Genomic DNA, 15,175 nt, shown 5'->3' with positions numbered 1-15,175 from the left:
GAAAATCACATTGTATGGTTTTTAAGTAATTAATTTGCATTTTATTGCATGACATAAGTATTTGATCACCTACCAACCAGTAAGAATTCCGGCTCTCACAGACCTGTTAGTTTTTCTTTAAGAAGCCCTCCTGTTCTCCACTCATTAACTGCACCTGTTTGAACTCGTTACCTGTATAAAAGACACCTGTCCACACACTCAATCAAACAGACTCCAACCTCTCCACAATGGCCAAGACCAGAGAGCTGTGTAAGGACATCAGGGATAAATTGTAGACCTGTACAAGGCTGGGATGGGCTACAGGACAATAGCCAAGCAGCTTGGTGAGAAGGCAACAACTGTTGGCACAATTATTAGAAAATGGAAGAAGTTCAAGATGACGGTCAATCACCCTCGGTCTGGGGCTCCATGCAAGATCTCACCTCGTGGGGCATCAATGATCATGAGGAATGTGAGGGATCAGCCCAGAACTACACGGCAGGACCTGGTCAATGACCTGAAGAGAGCTGGGACCACAGTCTCAAAGAAAACCATTAGTAACACACTACGCCGTCATGGATTAAAATCCTGCAGCGCACGCAAGGTCCCCCTGCTCAAGCCAGCGCATGTCCAGGCCCGTCTGAAGTTTGCCAATGACCATCTGGATGATCCAGAGGAGGAATGGGAGAAGGTCATGTGGTCTGATGAGACAAAAATAGAGCTTTTTGCTCTAAACTCCACTCGCCGTGTTTGGAGGAATAGAAGGATGAGTACAACCCCAAGAACACCATCCCAACCGTGAAGCATGGAGGTGGAAACATCATTCTTTGGGGATGCTTTTCTGCAAAGGGGACAGGACGACTGCACCGTATTGAGGGGAGGATGGATGGGGCCATGTATCGCGAGATCTTGACCAACAACCTCCTTCCCTCAGTAAGAGCATTGAAGATGGGTCGTGGCTGGGTCTTCCAGCATGACAACGACCCGAAACACACAGCCAGGGCAACTAAGGAGTGGCTCCGTAAGAAGCATCTCAAGGTCCTGGAGTGGCCTAGCCAGTCTCCAGACCTGAACCCAATAGAAAATCTTTGGAGGGAGCCGAAAGTCCGTATTGCCCAGCGACAGCCCCGAAACCTGAAGGATCTGGAGAAGGTCTGTATGGAGGAGTGGGCCAAAATCCCTGCTGCAGTGTGTGCAAACCTGGTCAAGAACTACAGGAAACGTATGATCTCTGTAATTGCAAACAAAGGTTTCTGTACCAAATATTAAGTTCTGCTTTTCTGATGTATCAAATACTTATGTCATGCAATAAAATGCAAATTAATTACTTAAAAATCATACAATGTGATTTTCTGGATTTTTGTTTTAGATTCCTTCTCTCACAGTTGAAGTGTACCTATGATAAAAATTACAGACCTCTACATGCTTTGTAAGTAGGAAAACCTGCAAAATTGTCAGTGTATCAAATACTTGTTCTCCCCACTGTAGCTCAAACCTGGATTTGCCAGTTTGCGGAAAGCTGCATCAGTAGATTTTATTTGACTGTTATTCGATTCAAGAGACCTCCGGCTGCAGTCCTCAGGGGCTGCAGAATCAGATTCCAACGTGCCTGGTTGGTTATCACTTTATCACACAGGGTCTCGGGGTTGAAGACCTTCCCTTTAAGGTTAAAACAAACCCAGGAGAAAAGTGGGCCAATAGAGCACGGCCTGGCATTCCCTTCCTGCTGCTTGGAGGGGGGCAACGTGTTCATTAGATCTGAAGCTCCTATCTCTACGTTACTGCCGGGGGAGCCCTTCGCTAATGGGAAAAGCGGGAGATAACATCTCATGGTTCTCTCATATCTTTCATATTTTTGTCCCACTCCCATGGCTGTCCCATCCATCTCTGCCTCTCCCTCCATCTTCTGTAGGTCAGGTCTGGATGACCCTGGCGGTCTGCAGGGAGGAAGGGGAGGCTCTGGCCTCGGGGGCTGCAGTACGGTGCGGCAAAGTGTCTACGTGGGAGTACTCTGGGCATTAAGTGAGAGGATAAGGCTAAGGTACAGAGGTGTCTGGAGGAGGTTGCTGAGAGGGCGAACTCTCTTCTAAGCTCACTGCTGCAGCAGTCACAGTGACAGGCCCATTGTTTGCAAAGGGCTGCGCTGACACGCTCACTTTTTTCTCTCCCCTCCTTATAGACTGACAGTCTCATATTGCAGAGTAGTCAGGTCTTTGAAAAATGTAATTAAAAAAAACTTATCCATACTAAAACTCCAACCCAGCACCCAAAAATAGAAATGATTCAAACTACCCAAGACTGGCAACCTCCCACTCGAGACATCCTTCCTCTTCCAATGACAACTGCACCTCTCTTTCACAACCATAATAGCTACAGTACTGTCCACGGTCATTAGTAAGAGAGAGCCCACTATGGACACTGGTTTAGTTGTTGTTGAGCTCATCCCCTAAGGCGGAGAACAGAGCATCAACAACACACACACACACACACACACACCACTCCTTCTAGCCTCGAGCAGCAGCAGCAGTGAGCACTCACCCGCGGGAGGTCGAAACGATTAGCAGAAAAGCCAAGGAAAACAATCTTCTGCAGGTTATGATCTTAGCAAAACAGCCACAGAGACATCAAGATAGATCTCAACGATATTAGCACTACTGTACAGTTCTAATAATTTGCATTCCAGTATGAGTTCCAGAGGTTCAAATGAGGGAGTGCTTGGCGTAAAATGAGAGCGATTGAGGTTAAAGTACTGTGGACTGTCTATAGCAAGTGAAGAACTCTGGGTAGAGACAAGACATAGTCTGGTTGCAAGTCTGTTTCTGCTCTTTTACCAGGTCCTTATGGAATTGTCATGCCAAACATTTAGCTTGACAATGGAGTAGGCAAGAGCACAAACAGATCTGGGACCAGGCTGAGACAAAGAACAGAAAGGGACCCAAGTTTGGATTGAGGAATTGCACCATCAAATGCCAATGAGCCCAAAAGGGGGGTGGAGGAGAGAGCAATGGAAAAGTAAACAACAGAGCCGTTAGAGGGATAACTAATATCAGATGACGGATGCTACTTTTGACCCTCTTGACACAAGAGCCGACACCCAAACTAAGGTTCTGAGCATGCCAGTGACAATCAAAATAAATTCAAATTGATACTCATCTCCTATGTCTTGGTGATATACATTAGTCTTCAAGTCGCCACCATCGAAAGCGAGGGGAGACAAAAAGCCATATCAAAAAGCCTGCAAACATACTTAGCCAACCTTAACCCAACCTACTTCACAATCAGACCTCATTCATGAATTGATAGAAAGAGTATTCCATGTCCCACCATTCATACATGCATGAATGCATCAAAACCAACTGGAGGACTTCATCCAACTTCCGAAACTGACTAGGTAAACGCCTTAAACAATAACTATAGTCTGTCTCCCTGCAGTTGACCAACCAGGTTCAAAAGAACAATAAGAAAAATCACCAACAAGTAGGGATTTCTATGCTTCTCCAGTACCTTCTGCCTTGAGAATCATCGCACGCTGAAAGGGCATACAGAAATTAGTAATTTCAACTGCTGAGATAAAGGTATTCATGTGAGGTTTTCTGTGAGAGAAACATCATTTGCTAACCATCAGAGGTGAGTCTCTGCCTCGCAGACAAACATGAGGCATCAGCATTATACAGAGAGCCAGGTCATGTTCATTAGGGCACGCAACGGAAAACGTTATAAAATATTAGAGAATGTGTGAATGGTAGTATAGCAGGGGCACAATACAGCAATTTCATTTCTCTGTGAGCGAGGAGATGGTAACAGAAGGAAGATAATTACAATGAACCCAAGTCAATGTAATTTTTTGACAATGCGGCGCAACAGGGGCTAGTGAAGAATGGGATGGAAAATGTGTTGAGATTCTGAATCGAAAGGGAGGACCCGTGAGTGAGCATGTTTTAATTGAAGCAACGCTGGTTTTGTGAGTAAGTCTTTTCGCCCAGTGGACAAGACATTAAAAAAATCCTCAAGAGGAACCATTTAACTGTTTCCCCCCGCTTTAATTCTCCTTCCACAAACCTCCATTGACATCATCACAATTGTTGGTTGTTGGGTACAGTACATCAAAGTAAGGATGGTGACCGAAGCAGTCTTGTTCAGATCGCCATGGAGGGAGACAGGGAGTCATTGGATTGAGGAACTGGGCTTTGGTTTGGTTGAAGTTTATCCAAGATGGCCGCCGGCCATGCTGAGCTATGGAAAAGGCAGAGGGGCACAGTCATGGGGCCTGCATCTTGATAAATCTCCACAAATTGCTGTAGGGTTAAGGCAGGGATATTCTACTTCAGTTCTTGATTTGCTGTTGCTATTGTGCTATCCCTTTTTAATTATTGAGGTTGAATTTAGACCCCGGAAACCAGGTGTATATGCACATTCTGGCCAATCGACAGTAATAGATCAATAAAGTGGGAAATGTGGTTTGGAATACTAGCCAGGGTTCAAACGACTTACAGTGCCCAGCACTCAGGCTATTAAATATTACAGTGATGTTAAGGTAAAAAGGACATCTGCAAAGTGTAAGTGTGGGAGAGGACCAAGAGATAGCGCTGAGCAGTGGCTACCACTCACATTAACTATGGGTATGCAAAGTGGATGACTTCTATAGTCACTTCTAATAAAAGCAGCTATGCAATTATTATTCCTGCCTTGTAGCCACATTGGTAGTAGTAGGAAGATTTAATTTGTTTTTCTCTTCTCCTCTTTGTGCTCTTGCTCAAATCTTAAATTGCCCGTACTGACATACAGCCCGTGGGTCATAAAGGATTACAACTGCTATTACTGCAATTCCACCTTTTTCAAAAGGAGGAGCTATTTGTAATGGGCAGGTTGCTGAAATGAGTTTGCAACTCATTGCCTGGGCATTTTTCAATTTATTTCTAAGGAAAGCATACCGGGACAAAAATATAAATATATAACTTTACAGTACCCTCATCCTGATGCAGGAAATGAGTGTAATGGAAATGAAACGATGACTGTGCGTTGTCAAAATCCAAAACACTGGGCGGAAAGGGAAGGATTTATTCAAGTTCGATGACCAGTCAAGACTTTAATTTTGAGAAGAATAAAGGTGATTGGAGGATGAGCAGTTGAGCGTGGATCCAATCTGGGAGATGGGAAGGGCTAGGACCCATTATGTTAATTCATGAGACTAATCTATTTGGACAAATAATTCTCAACCAAACCGAGCCTTTCCTCCTCATCCCCCACCATGGCTCTGTGCTGAAGGCACTGTGACCGCCACACCTCGTTAGTTGGTGCAGCACCTGGGGCTCACCGGGGGAGGGGGGGACTACTATGTGTGCTTAGTGCCTTTGCCCTGAACTGAGCGCGAGTATGACCACTCTGTCACCGGAGACACTGCCAACCACTGATGCTAAGCCGTCAACCCCAAATCCCCCTAGAGCAAACCGTCCTTTAGCGCTCTTGCCTTTTCCCGAGGCCTCTGAGTCTTAGTTGCGGAGGGTCAGAGTGCAGACTTCCTGTAAGGGTACTCAGGTTTGTTGGGCGACCTGCGGTCCCTGGCCCCCACCACCTCCTCGGAGTAAGGTTCTGCGGGCCGCGCCTGTCCCAGTCCGCAAGTGAGGTCTGTTTCAGTTCGGGCGCGTCCTCTCGGGTTGTGTGATGCCCCGGCTGCTTGAACTCCTCCGCTCTGCATGGCCAGAGCCAGATCTAGTCTCTGGGGGGGTTGCTCCAGAACATCCAGGCGGAGTGGGGTGCCGACTGGGCCGCGGCAGGGGTTTGGCTGCTGTTCGTCAGGGGAGTACTGTGGAGGGACCAGGCCAGCTCCCGAAGGAACTCGACTGTGACTGTAGAGGTCCGGCCCGGCGAAGGAGCTCACGTGGCGCCCGGGAAACTCGTACAAGTCAGGATACTCCGACGCCTGGGCCTCGGGCTTGGGCTCGGCAGCATGCCTCTTGCGGGAGGCATACGGACCGTGGCGGTTCAGGCCCAGGTGGCAGTAGGGCACAGCAGGAGGGGCCGTGGAGGGGTGAGGGTGTGGGTCGTGAGGCTCCACCTCCATGGTGACCTCGGGCAGGCGACGCTCCTTCAGGGTCAGGGCCGACACGCCCATGGCAATGTCCGGCATGAACTCGTTGATGACCGGCGCCACGTTCTGCAGGAACAAAAAAACCTTAAGACAATAGCAACCTGATACGATATATTGGGGATGTCAAGATGAGGGCATTTAAGCTCTCATTGTCTATCGGAAGTACATTTGAGAATAGGGCCCCACTTTCCTCTCTTCAATTACACATTGTTGCCACCTACATTTCAACATAGCTCAGGACACTCCCCTCGATCAAAATGGCGTCCCCACATTCCCACCCAATTCCAGCTCTGCATTCCTGCTCTCCCCGTAGGCCCTGTCATTACCACTATCTCAGGGGAACACTACAGCTCTGAATTCCTGTAGACCTCTACTCACCCCTTGTTTATCCTGATGCGGGGTGCGTACCCCCCCGCCCTGGCGATTGGTGCAGTCTGGCGGCAGGGGCTTGGCCGCCGGTGGGTAGGCGGGGCTGCCATGCTTGGAGGAGGAGCTCGCTGTGTGGTGGAGCAGGCTGTGGTTGCAGGGGTAGGAGAAAGAGCGTGACGGGGGCTGGCTGGGGGCACGGCCAGGCCTCCATCCACTGGCTTTGAGCTGGGCATTGTGAGTGGGCGTGGCCGGTGGGTGGTAAGGCGGCGGGGGAGGTGGCAGTGGCGGGTGGAAGCCCGCCATGGCCTCCAGATCGGTGAACATGCTCTCCACAACTGGGCTGCTGTTGACCCGGCAACGCCCTCCACTACGGCTGCCACCCGACGGCTGGCGAAGTGCTAGGACGGGGCTCTCGTCGCCAAAGCGCTCCTCCGGGAAGAACTTGTGAGGGTTCTATGAGGGGTGGAGCACAGCACACAACAAATTAGTCCAAAATTGCGGAGGAACGGCTTGCCAAAGCTACTCAAGAAACTGGACGTACTTCGTCTTAAAGGCAGTCTGCTACATTATGGCTATGTAAAAAAAAAAGTCATTCTAACCGGGGGGAAGTCAAAAAATCGTTCATTATTTCCTCTGCTCTCAGTTCAACGTTTGAGTTAACTTTGGCCCAGTCACCATTCAATGGAAAACTAAATAAAATGTAATGAAGGGGGACAAAATGCCTGATGTGCTCCAGCCAGAATTCCTGAGACGTTTGTCATTAAAGTGGCACGCTGGTGACAGAGGCCTTCAGCGCATTAAATGAAAACACAGCCAAACAAAAAGGAACCGGCATGAAAACAACATCTCTTCACCATATCCTTTAGGTTGTTGACCAATCCATTACTGCCTAGACATTAGATATTGATATATAGCCAATTTTTTACCTATTATTTGACATATTGTACAAAACATTAAGAACACCTGCTCTTGCCATGACATAGACTGACCAGGTGAAAGCTATGATCTCTTATTGATGTCACTTGTTAATTCCACTTCAATCAGTGTAGATGAAGGGGAGGAGACAGCTTAAAGAATAATTGTTAAGCCTTGAGACAATTGAGACATGGAATGTGTGCCATTCAGAGGGTGAAGACAAAACATTAAAGTGCCTTTGAATGGGGTATGGTGGTAGTTGTTAGGCGCACCGGTTTGAGTGTGTCAAGAACTGCAACGCTGCTGGGTTTTTCACTCTCTACAGTTTCCCATGTGTATCAAGAATGGTCCTCCACCCAAAGGACATCCAGCCAACATGACACAACTGTGGGAGCTTTGGCGTAAACATGGGCCAGCCTCCCTGTGAAAGCCTTTCGACACCTTGTAGAGTCCATGCGCCCCTATGAATTGAGGCTGTTCTGAGGGCAAAATGGGGGACTACAAAGCATCGGTAATATGCTTAGAATATACCCAAAAGGGAGACGGGTACAAAGCATCTCTTTTTGTGGATGGCCACAGGCACTTCTGTAGACGGATGAAGTAGTTGAGAATCCATTCGCTATCATATAATTTTCACACTATGGGCGAAAGGTTGCACGAGGAAATGGCAGCGAGCATTGATCAAATTACCATAACATTTCAAATAGACGGCAGTAGGCACATTATCCTGTGCGAGCTCCAAACACGGCAACTGGCGACTGATCGCGTGCATCACCTGCATCATGCAGTTTACAAAATTCGGGTGAAATAATATCTTTGAAGAAAAGTAAAACATTTAATTGTGCTGAAGATGATCGTTTGTATGCACTTATCTGTGCTCTTTGTGCCAACCTACAGCTTTACTAAGTTCAATAAAACGTAACAAATCTATATTAAAAAAAGATTGATTGGCATCTCACCTGCAGCAGTTCTGCGGCGGCATCCGGCAGGCCGAACTCGCGAAGCACGCGGATCTGCAGCTCATAGCTAACCGTGGCACCTTCGCCGCAGTTTAGGGCGTACGCACGCTGTACCTGGTCCGTGTGACGCAGGTCCTGCAGCCTCCGGATCATCTCCTTCACCACGGCCAGCCTGGGAACTGAGAGAGAGTTCATTACAAAAACATAACTTGAGTGACCTGGCTGGTCTAGCTGTAATGCCCGCAGCCTCTGGCACACGTCTACGGTGTTGCCATAGGTTCAAATTTGTATATAAATAAAAACATAATTGGATAACAAAATTAGATAAGGTCTTTTACATGCTGGGGACCACTCAAACATAAAATCATGACATAATGGTAAATATTGCATGTATTGTGTTGGAGGATATGGAAATATTTAGCCGTTTCAATGGTCCCGGAGGGAATTTATTTTCTTCTTTATTGGCCCATCAAGTCTTCGGAGGACAAGTTACATTCTAATTTTACACAGTAGTTACTGTACATAGCAAAGATAGTTATTTGATATACACTACATCCTGATAGATAGTACTTAAACATATCCAGTATATATTATATAGTGTTTTCAGTCTTAACTATTATAGATCATGAGCTTTTAATCCAACCCCTCAGCTACTCTCAGGCCATCCCACCTATCTCCGTAAACCCACCCCTCAGCTACTCTCAGGCCATCCCACCTATCTCCGTAAACCACCCCCTTATGATTTCCATGTGCCAGATTTTTTTCAAATGTACTGTGATGTTTCACATAAACTCTGAACCTTTCTTATCGCATAGTATCTACAGATTGTAAGTTCAAGATGAATATTTTGACCAGGAGTATTATATTGTTGATTGATTATGGCTTTCCAAATCTACCAACATTGCTATTTGTAGGGTTAGCCATTCCTGAACTAAGTCCCTGAGGAGGAATTAGTAACGTTGTTATTTAATTAGATGGGGGTGAGAGAGAGAAACACTAGGACAGAAGGAGCGAGAGAAATGGGAGAGAGAGAAAAGAGAAGGAGAGAGTAGGACAGGTGAAAGCAAGGCCAATGGTGGAGGCCAAGGGGAAAAGAAAGGCAGGGCAGACAAAAGAAAAGCAGAAAGATAAAGGCATGGAGGCGGGAAAGAGTGTGTCATCTCTCTATGGTGAGGGAGAAAACTGTAGGAGAAAAAGAGAGGGCGGGATGATGAGAGAGTGGGAGACAGAGATGAAGGGTGAAAGGGTCATCTCGCAGGTCGTCCCATCTCTGTCAATAATGCCAATAACTACTGCTCGTCTGAGATCATAGAAGAATATACCCACACAGTCCTAATAAAATGCTCTATTGACTCTGGTCAAAAGTTGTGCACTATAAAGGGAGTAGGGTGCCCGCAGCCAAGAGCAAAGGTATGCCTTTCCAAACCCAGGAAATCAAGAGCTAACTGAGAACTTGAAGCCCTGTCAAGGGCAGCGTGGTGGAGATTAACAATATATGCAACGCATAACCGCCTCTTCACTGGGCACTGAGTGGATCGGCAATGAGATAAGAAAACAAAGAGGTTCATCACTTGTTGGAGGGATGAGGATAGATGGAGGAGGGGAAGTCTCTCTCTTATCTTGTATCAAAGAGAAATAGCCATAACAAAGTCCTAACTTACGGGTAGAAGTGACACCTTAAGCACAGGTTCGGCTTCTGTTCATTATTCCCAAACCTACACTGAAACGTTACGGAATAAAACTCACAAACAGACTTTAGATCGGTACTTAAGGGCCAACTTTGACGTGCACCACATTTTCATGAGATCTCCTACATGTTTCATGTCGACCATTGGAGTTTGTAGGAAGACTGCAAATTGGTAGAGGCGGGATTTATTCAGTCTAGCTATCCATGTTTGTCATAGCACCTTGCTCAACAACATTTCTTCCTTGTTACAATTGCATTAGCATCTTTTCAGGAAGAACTGACTTAGACGCTGTGGATAAGAGCTACAAAATATCTACAGCCACGTTTTGATCATTTTCAGAAGCGGGAAGAAAGCTAGCTTTGCAGCTCCACCCACCTGGTATCTCATTGGCCACCACTGAGGGTGGGGTCGTCTGGCTGCCACCGATTTGCTGGTGGTTGATGATGTGACAGCACTGGGGCACAGCATTGTTGACCATGTAAAGGGTGTCGGGCACGTTGGACATGCGGACCATGCGCAGGCGCACCAGGTCTGTCTGCTCCACCATTATCTCATCCAGCACAGACTGACAGACAGCACAACAACAGGGGGGTTAGAATGTGTGTGTGTGTGTGTGTGTGTGTGTGTGTGAGACACAGGGTTGGGGTCAATTCAGGTTTCAATTCAGTCAATCCTGAAGGCGAATTGTAATTAATCTTCATAGACAATAATGGACAATAGCATGGGTCATTTCAATCCACCCCTTGTATCTTAGATGTGACGATGCCCACCATTGTTCATGTTGTGATGTACAAACAGTGTGTGTGCGCACGTAGTGGTTCTATTGTGTGGTGTTGTCCCAACCTTGGCCTCCTCCACGTAGGGCGAGAAGAGGCGAGGTCGCACGTAGATGCCGGCACTCTTTTGCCTCAGCCAAGAGTTGGCCTTTCCACCCTCCGCCGTGGGCAGCATGTCTGAGGGAGGGGTGCTGATCAGACCCCTCTTCATCTGGGAGGAAGGAGAGGGGCAGTCAAGTTAAATGGAGGAATGCAACATACACTACAGCCAGACTGATCCTGCTGGCTTCATAGACCGAAAAAAGTTTGGCAACAAAAATACTAGCTGCATTAGGCTACCTCAACTTAAACCAAACACTGCAACAAGACACAGTATATAGTGCATAACATTATCTACAACGAAAAGGACTACAACGAAAACGTTATATAAAATTATAATAAAAATCCCCACAGATTCTGTCTGCCCCTGTATGACTGTTTTAGCCTAGGAAAACACACCTTTATTTATTTATTAATCCTTATTTGACCAGGTACATTGACTGAGAACACATTGGCTGTGTCCAAAATGGCACCCTCTTCCCTATATAGTGACCAGAGCTGGGGAAGAGTTGTAGGGAGAATTAAGGAAATGAATGAACCAACTGAAAGCTGGGGATGATTAGGTGGCCATGAGTGTATGAGGGGTTAGATTAGGAATTTAACCAGGACACGTTCAACTCTTGCGATAAGTACCGTGGAATGACCACAGAGAATCAGGACATTGCACCGAGTCGGAGAGGACCTCGCTGTTTGGGGGGGCCGTATGTGTTCGGTGCGGACACACACACACTCTTTCACACACACTCACTGTGTCAGAGAGGACCTCGCTGTGGGGGGGCAGTATGTGTTCGGTGCGGACGTAGGGCAACAGAGGGGACAGGATCTCCTTGAGCTCCTCCAGGTCCAGGTCTCTCCTCTTCACCCCCCGCTTGTTCACGCTGTGGGCCGTGCCACTTAGGAGGTTGGGCTCTGAGGGAGGATACACACACACACACAGTAAGACACACACGCAATGCAATCGGGATGTACAGTATCCAAGCTCCCACTATTTAGAACTTTGCGGTGCATTAGTTCACAGCGTAGCCGTTTTTGACACAGGAAAATGCTGCCTAATCTATATGGCCTTACTTGTGGTCAATTTGCTGTGTAAAAATTATTAATAATTGTGTTCCGGACCTCGGCTAAATTGAGTTGCTTACTCCTGCAGTAAGGTATATATTTACACACACACATTTTTCTTCACAAAAAGCCAAAACATATGTGTATGATCCATCCCTCCGTGCAAACAAAGTAATTTAAGGCACTGGAAACTGACATAAGCTGCTTCAAACTACTTTTTGAGTTTGGTCCTGCTGTATTTTTTGTGTATCTGGATTAACTGGTTTCACGCGCCAAGGAAGAACCCCTTTGGGAGAGAGCTATGGTTTTCCAATTTCCAATGAAGAATCTTCCCAACAAAATACCTAGCTGCACCCAAAATAGACTGCTCATCTTGAACGACAAATGAAAGTGTAGAGAAGGAGTAAGCATGACATCCCTGTTCTCTGGTTGGGCCAAACGCTCATCTGCCTATGGTTGTGTCCCAAATGGCACCCGATTCCCTATGTAGTACACTAGTTTTGACCAGGGCCAATAAGGCTCTAGTCAAAAGTAGTGCACTACGTAGGGAATAGGGTGCCATTTGGACTGCCTATGGCTGGTTAGACCGAGTCATGCCAACCTAAGTCCCGTCCAGCCCTACTCAGCCAAGTCTCCCTGGGCTTAGTTATTACTGCACTTAAACTGGATGAGGGCATAAATCACTGGCCCAGAGCAGTTTGTCAGGGGAGGTGTGTGTGTGTGTGTGTGTGTGTGTGTGTGTGTGTGTGTGTGTGTGTGTGTGTGTGTGTGTGTGTGTGTGTGTGTGTGAGGTATAGAATGAGCGAGTGAGACAGAAAGAGGGGTAGAGAAATAAGGAGAGAAGGAAAGAGCTTGATTGCAGAAGTTGCCCCGTAACTACAGACTTAGGATCAGAATAAACCCTTACTTTCAAACCTAACTGTAACCATTAGGGCTTGGGGGATGAAACAATATCTGAGCCTGTATCTGTGGTTGTGGGTATCTTCCACCTACTCCAAAGGAAGAGAGGGGAGAAGAGAGAGAAGGGCCAAAGGGAGAGGGAGGGAAGAAGAGGGGGAGGGAGAAAGAGGGAGGGGTCTCTCACCTCGGTCGGCCATCCTCTTGATAAGCTGGTGCTCTCCCCACTTGATGAGGTACTTGAGGATGTCCTGCTCGCTGGCCTGTATACCGAGACAATAATTAGAAGCCATGGGAGATGAGGCGTTTATTCACATCGTACCATAACGTTTGGCAACGAAAACAAACGTTTCTTATTGGCAAAGTTAAGGAAGATGACCCACTAAGTCTTGTCCGCTTGAACTCTACCTGTAATGTCATGTGTTTTGGATCTGTAGAAAAATGAATGAGAGTCAAGCTGCCTCTCGTTGTGGACCAGGAAAGTTACCAGGATGTGAGCTCCCTGTGTTTGTTCTAAATCCTCTTTGGGAATTAAATACATTTGTTCTGGACTAAAAAACAAGCACAGAATGCCAGGTCCAGTCCTCCCGTGTCTGCTGCTTTGAGTGAAGCGTTTCAGCTTTGATGTGGGTGAAAGAGGGCAAAGGGTTTGTCTTTGATGCCATGACTTGATAATTGTCCAAACCATTGCTGTGCGTTGGCATGCACCATGTGTATTTATGTACTATGAGATTATGCATGTATTTTTTTGTCATGTGTGAAAGTGAGAGAATTCAAGTATAAACTAGCCTGTGTGTGTGCATGTCTCAGAAAATGTGTAATGCCTTATTATGTATACTTGCCCGTGTGCGTCTCTCCGCGTATGCATTCCTCTGTGTGTGTGTGTCTTCATGTATGCTTGAGATTCTTCTCCTGCATGTTTCTGAATGTAACACTGAGCCAGGAACCCCTGTGGCGGACACTAATCTGCTCATCATAGACCATTTGGGCTGGGGATTTGACAATGTTAGATGCCGGAAGCTCTCCCAGCACCAGTCAAGGATGCTGCTCCGAGGCCTGGCAGGTCCCTACACAGCCTGGGGTGTATTCCCTAGGAACCAAGCGGAAGCAAACGGGACGAAACGGGGCGGTACCTACCCTAATTTGTCCAATAGAAACTCACATTTTTCTTGAAAAGTGCTTGGTGAAGGTTTGCTACGGTCAGGTGTGCACTAATAAATACACCCCAGCTTAATCTTCTTCACACAAACAGCCTAGTCTTCCATGGGTGACATGACATTATCCTCTAAAAGCACCCAGGCTCACAGCGCACACAAAAAACACGGCACTACCTGCAGAGCTGTCTGTAGGCTAGCCTACATCTCAAAACGTCTCGTCTGTGAATGTGGGAATGTGGAAATGTGTTGCATTGCGGTTACTTGGCACTCTGCTTGTGTGCGTTCAGAAGACTGAAATGCCACCCAAGGTCCTCATAAACTGGTCTGGTCTTCAAACAGTTAGCCTATTTCTATGCCACAAAGAGCCCTCATAAAACAGCCTTGTCTAACTGCACACGACCACTAACCAGTCCTAATATCATCTATCATCATCAACTTCTACAAGCAAATCCCCCCTCATATCCAGTCTATTTCCAAAGAGCTCAAAAGCATATATATTTCCCAGCAATGAAGCAGAAGCCCGTCAGATACTCATTAAGCCCTAAACACCTACAGTATAATACAGAGTGTAATGGTCACCACAGACACGAGCTCAATCATGATACACTGGCACTAGTAAGAGATAAGAGGGAGAAGAGCGAGCGAGAGAAAGGGGGAGGTGGAAGGAAGGAAGTGAGTGTTCTGAAGGACCATGCCAATTCCACCAACTCCCCAATTACCCTCTGGGCACACCCCCTCTCCTGCCAACTCACCATACCCGTCTCCTCTCTGATAATGACCTTTCCGCCCCCTTCAACTATAGACCCATTTCCCGGCTGTGTCATTAAAAGTTTGAATCAGAAAAAAGATTCGTTTACATGGGAGTGGATACAGAATCCTCGAACATGGCGTTAGCTTGTAAACAAAAAATGTCTCTATATTAGCATCAGTTTCTCACTCCAGTCTAGGTAGGGTGTCCAATCAAAAACGCATCTTTTGACCAAGGAGTAAAATGTTAATCGTCAATTGTGTAGATACTCCTCTAAGAAAACCAATGGTCTAAACCTCATATCTTTATCATATTCCGTTAAAAAGCTACAGGACTTTTTACCCTTGTAGGATGGCCAAGATTAGGGTAACTAAATCAATGGAGGCCAGAGGAAAAAAGTGGTACAAAAAGGAACCCCAGAAATGATGAGTCAGCTAGGCT

General features: G+C 46.7%; 1 protein-coding gene across 2 annotated transcripts in view; it reads right to left on the bottom strand.

Moving 5' to 3' along the window:
* Window positions 1-5,025: 5,025 nt before the first annotated feature.
* btbd7 (BTB (POZ) domain containing 7) overlaps window positions 5,026-15,175 on the bottom strand; it is a 109,570-nt gene continuing 99,420 nt past the window's right edge. For both annotated transcript variants that reach the window (XM_071370439.1, XM_071370440.1), the window contains exons 5-11: window positions 13,017-13,092; window positions 11,622-11,782; window positions 10,842-10,985; window positions 10,374-10,563; window positions 8,311-8,489; window positions 6,446-6,889; window positions 5,026-6,133 (exon numbers count right to left, since the gene is read on the bottom strand). In XM_071370439.1, the coding sequence (XP_071226540.1) occupies window positions 5,483-6,133; window positions 6,446-6,889; window positions 8,311-8,489; window positions 10,374-10,563; window positions 10,842-10,985; window positions 11,622-11,782; window positions 13,017-13,092 (1,845 nt within the window). In that variant the 3' untranslated portion in view covers window positions 5,026-5,482. The remainder of the gene's footprint in view (window positions 6,134-6,445; window positions 6,890-8,310; window positions 8,490-10,373; window positions 10,564-10,841; window positions 10,986-11,621; window positions 11,783-13,016; window positions 13,093-15,175) is intronic.

This window comes from Salvelinus alpinus, chromosome 27, assembly GCF_045679555.1.
Source record: "Salvelinus alpinus chromosome 27, SLU_Salpinus.1, whole genome shotgun sequence".
NCBI classification, from domain to species: Eukaryota; Metazoa; Chordata; class Actinopteri; order Salmoniformes; family Salmonidae; genus Salvelinus; species Salvelinus alpinus.
Note: the sequence above shows the minus strand (reverse complement) of the source record. Positions and strands in the feature narration are given on the sequence as shown.